This window comes from Cyprinodon variegatus, unplaced genomic scaffold, assembly GCF_000732505.1.
Source record: "Cyprinodon variegatus isolate N-32 unplaced genomic scaffold, C_variegatus-1.0 Scaffold1212, whole genome shotgun sequence".
Classification (NCBI taxonomy): domain Eukaryota; kingdom Metazoa; phylum Chordata; class Actinopteri; order Cyprinodontiformes; family Cyprinodontidae; genus Cyprinodon; species Cyprinodon variegatus.
The window spans coordinates 108,827-113,789 of NW_015151665.1; the positions used below are offsets into that span (position 1 = coordinate 108,827).

General features: G+C 38.4%; 1 protein-coding gene across 1 annotated transcript in view; it reads right to left on the bottom strand.

Moving 5' to 3' along the window:
• The window catches only part of LOC107102160 (protein FAM49B-like), a 32,263-nt gene that overhangs the window by 3,479 nt on the left and 23,821 nt on the right, over positions 1–4,963 (bottom strand). The window contains exons 5-10 of the mRNA XM_015401359.1: positions 2,875–3,011; positions 2,702–2,779; positions 1,430–1,546; positions 538–617; positions 315–441; positions 70–140 (exon numbers count right to left, since the gene is read on the bottom strand). Of these exons, the coding sequence (XP_015256845.1) occupies positions 70–140; positions 315–441; positions 538–617; positions 1,430–1,546; positions 2,702–2,779; positions 2,875–3,011 (610 nt within the window). The remainder of the gene's footprint in view (positions 1–69; positions 141–314; positions 442–537; positions 618–1,429; positions 1,547–2,701; positions 2,780–2,874; positions 3,012–4,963) is intronic.

Here is a 4,963-nt window from a genome sequence, read left to right on the forward strand (position 1 = left end):
GGATGGATGGATGGATGGATGGATGAAGTGATGGATGATGGATGGAGTGATGGATGATGGACGGCCTACCTGAGAGCGTTCAGTAAACCCTCCACGCTGCTGGGCGGCTGCTCCTTCAGCACCTTGATGCAGCCCTTCATCTGGAAAAGACAACGAATCATTTCCTGAAGGTCGTCCAGATGTTTACTTTGGGTGTTAAAAACCTTCTCCATCTATTTTAAATAAAGTCTGAGTAGAAAGGACTGGAACAGGTTCTGTTTCTAAACACAAACATAAACTCTGCCTAGAGAAGGTTTTGGTCCTTTCAAACCTACATCTATGTTGGAGGTCTTCACGAAGGCTCCGGCGGGATGAACGTGGTCGTACAGGATGATGACGCCGACCATCACACGGAGGCAGAACAGCACCGTCTCTTCGCTGGCGAAGCGGCTTCGGTATTCCCTGCTCACACACACACACACAGAGGGTCAGGCTGCAGTTTCAGCTCAGAGGCTGACGATGCGTTCAGGAGGTGGTGATGATGCGTTCAAGACTCACGGTGTTTCCAGCATCACTTTGCACACGCAGGCCATCGTGCTCAAACAGACGGTGGTGTTCTCAATGGGAACATCTGGGTTCTGAACATCAGGACAGTAAAGTGTTATCAAAGTGTCATCAGTTCACCATTCTGGTCGAGTTCTACTCACCTTTTGATTTGCTTTCAGATCCAACTTTTAAAAACAATTTTCTTTTTCCTCCTGTGAGGAAACGTCACTCTGACTGGCTGAATTGTCTCTGTTAAGTGCCTTGAGATAAAATGTTCTATTTTAATCTTATTTATTTATTCTTAACTTGTTCTTATTTTGATGCACAGCACTTTGGTTACCTCTGGGTTTTTTTCAACGTGCTATAGAAATAAAGTTGATTGATTGGTTGATAACGACCTGGAACTATATCAATAAATTTGAATCACATTTAAATGTAAAACCGAATCTTTTGACATTTATAAAGACGGAAAGTTTTACTGGACCCCATCAGCTACGAACCATTTTCTGGTCAGGCTTGATAGAACTGCTTTAACTTATAATAACCCAAACATCAGCAGATCTTTGCACCCTGAACACAGAGATAGATAATTTATTGGGACTAATTTACCGTTTTGTTGAGAATAATTCATGTTAAATGAATGTGAAGTCTAGGCAACTAAAGTTTTTCTTTTTTTTTTTGTCTCTTCCTTTTTCAATCAGCAAAAATGACCTGCAAAATTTCACCCTAAACCTCCATTAAGCGTTAATTTTTCTAAACATTTTCTGTAATGTATTGAATGTTTTGTTTTACAAACATTTTTATTACAGGATTTTTGACCTTTTTTTGTCCAATTGTATAATAATAATATTTAAAATGATGAAAAGAATCAGAACACCTCAAAGACATTATAGAGCAAACTCACATCTGAGACGAATTTTGATGTGGCGTCGCTCAGCGTCTTTAGCATCGGCGTGGCACTGGCGTAAAACAGAGACATCCGATTGGCAAGCTCATTGTTGACCTCGTTCCCTGAGTCCGCCTGAAAAAACCACACAAAGATCAGCCTAAAATCACAGTGACCAGTGATAAAAAAAAAAAAATCTGTCTGGTCTAAAAAAAAAATTTACAAATTTTGATAAAAAAAAAAAAATCTGTCTGGTCTAAAAAAAAAATTTACAAATTTTGTTTTCAACAAAATCAAAAATAAGGCCGGAACAGAGATTACGGACAACACAACTAATTAAGTTTCAATAATATAATTATTTGTTTTAGTTGTTGATCGTTAAGAGAAAAAAAGTCAATTTCAATGTTAAGTTTTGTTTTTTCTTTTTTTGAAATAATGAAAATGGCCCAACTTGTCAATAAAAAAACAACTGAAAACTCTAAAGGAAGTGAATAATAGAAGAGGGCCGAGGACTCATCCTAGTGGCACACCAAATTAAACTACACTAATAAAAAGAGGAAATCTTTAGCAGCAAGGATTTAGTTTAAAATGTATAGTTTTGACAGAGACATCAAATAAGACAATTCAAGAGTGAAATCCATCAGAGAGGACATTTTATAGTATATAAAAATATCACAACCAAAAGAAGAAACACTGAATAATCTTGGTTCTGTTAAGTTTTCTTTTGAGTTTTCAGTTTTACTTTGCTCCATGTTTTCTAGTTTTATTGGATTAATTCCTATTTTGTTGTGTTTTCTGACTGTATTTGAGTTCTTAGGTTTTTCTCTGTCGCCCTCTTGTGTTGGTCCCCTTTTCCCTACCTCCTTCTAGAAGCCTCTGTTCACACCTGCTCCCAATCGGCTCGTTAGTCCTGCCTTTGTTCAGTCAGCCATAAATACTCTCCCTGTGCAGTTCCTCAGTGTTGGTTCCTTATCTTTCTCTGGCTCCTCATGTTTGTTTGCTCTGATGTCTCCAAGGTTCTGGTTTTTCTGTATTTTGTATAATGTTTTTTTGTATTCCTGCCTCAGCTGCCTGTGAGTACTTTAATTAAATCTACAGAAACTCACCTCTGAATTTGTGTCCTCAAAAAACCACAACCAAACCCTGACAATATTGTTTTCTTTCTACTTTAATCTTTCTATTTTAATATGTTAAAAACTAGATCAATAAAAATAACTATTCAGTTTTGTCATTTTACCCACTTGAACCAAGTGATTTGGACCACAAAGTGTAAATGTGGGACCTTCTTACCGACAGGTTGTTGATCCGCATGCGGCTGATGGTTCGTCGGTAGTAGCTGAAGTCGTTTTGGATGGCTGGGTTGGTCATCTAAAACAGGACAATGATGAGAAAATATGAAGCAAAGGAACTTTGATTAGGGAGAATGCGTTCAGGAGGGGAAGAGAGGACTAGCATGAACGGACCTTTAGTTCATCGAAGCGCAGCGTGAAGTGCAGGATGTGGGCGAACTGACGAGCAAGCGCCTGCTTCTGCTCCAGATGTTGGGTCGGAGTCGAGTCAGCGGTGGTGAGAACGTCCAGCAGGCAATGCAGGCTGGATTCTGGGGGAAACAAGAAGACAATCATGGTGGGATTGTGCAAAAGTTTTAAATCCGTGGCAATTTCTTAATGTTTCCTTGTCTTGACTTTTTTACTAGAACTGAAACTGACTGAAAAAAAAAATATTCAAAATCCAAATAAAAACCTTCAGTGAGCCTGGAGGCCTTTTAATCAAACCACCTTAAAATATTATAGGAAAACTGAGTGCTTGGAAGGAAACATGATAAACAGTGAACCGTGTCGGGACTGGTTTAAAATCCACCATATGACCCCGATGTTTCTATTAGGAACCTGTCCTCATAAACACGTCCTTTAGGCTATACTGCAGGCCTGAGGAAGGAAAAAAACTCTGTGGATTCTGCCTTTTTTTTTTGCGCACTGAATTTTAAACACTATTTTTTTTAGACATTGAATTGAATTCCTTACACTGAATTTTTATCTGGTAAAAATTTGGTCACGTAACACAACAGTTAGGTGTAGCTTTGTTCCGGCTGAATGCAGCTGATTTTTCTTGTTAAACATGATCACAAAACCTCAGGTAGCTATTAATAGCCAGTTTTTCATCTAATCAGACTGGGTGAAAGAACTGAGCTCATCAATTGCAGGTTAATTTTTTGCAGCAAATTTTTTTGCAGCTGAATTTTCACCAAATATACATCCAGTGCAAGGAATTCAATGTGTTAAAAAATTCAGTGTTTAAAATTGTACAAAAAAAGGCAGAATCCAATAAGATTAATTTTTTTTTTCAATAAATGTCTGTTTTTTAGAAATCCAAAATAAGAGCACTTTAATGCACATGCGATTCTTTATTTTAGTACCTGTAATAAGTGGACGTGTTGCCCATCTTATGAATATTGCTGCCCAAACGATAAGGTGTGCAAACCTTTTAGATTCTGCCCATTAAAATGAGAAGTTTGAGAGCAGCTATCAAAGAAAGATGAGGTTCAAAGCCATAAAGATTTACGGTTATAATGATCATTTAAAGGTACTAATACTATTTATGGTGCACCTGAAACCAGTAGCCTTAAAGTGATATGATTAAAAGTAAAAAAATAAAATGAAGAAATATAACATTAAACCCCATGTCTCTTTGCACACTTTAATGCAATTCTTATTTTTCTGTACGTATAAATATTATCTACTATCCTGCTGCAAAAATACATGCACATGCAGTAATAAAATACTTTCCATTTATAAAAGCAAATGCACCCCTACATATTGTGCCTTATAGCTACATATGAGCAGTTATAGCTCTGATTCCATTTGGACATAAAATAGTGATTTTATTTGTATCCTTTGAAGCTCAGTTTCAGGGAATTTTATAAATCTAAGCGATATTCGGGCGTGGCTGTGATGGTTCCTCCCCGGGAAGCTTACATACCCAGCCTGTCCATCAGCACCTTCTACAGAACCTCTAGGAGCACAAAGGTAGTGAGATCTTGAACTCCAACCCTTAATCATGCACTGTATGATTATTATTATATATATTTTTTGCTCTTTCCGGGCCGTTTTTCAGTCTTTCGAGAAATGTTTCAATCAGGCTGAGTTTCAGCCTCATGGTGCGTCCAGCGTTGTGTACTATACAGGGAGTAACGAGGGGCGATCAGCCTCTCGCGACCAAGTCCGAATCAGGAATCGTGAGGTTGGGTGAAAATCAAACATGTTTGAAATTCAGTCGGCCCTGGTGAAGCAGACCTACGAGCCAATTTACCAAAACTTTGCAAACTGCGCATGTGAAAACAAGGGAATTCTTCTTCCACATTGACGAGTCGACCAGCGCCATCTTTTGGCGCGAAGTCCAACAGGTGTTTTTGGATGTGCAGTGTGAGCAGGTAGATGTAGGGGTGGAACGGTTCACAAAATCCACAGTTTGGTTCGGTTCACGGTTTCGTGGTCACGGTTTTCGGTTCGGTATATGTTGATTGTTAGCCTGACATGTTGGTCATGTTGCTGT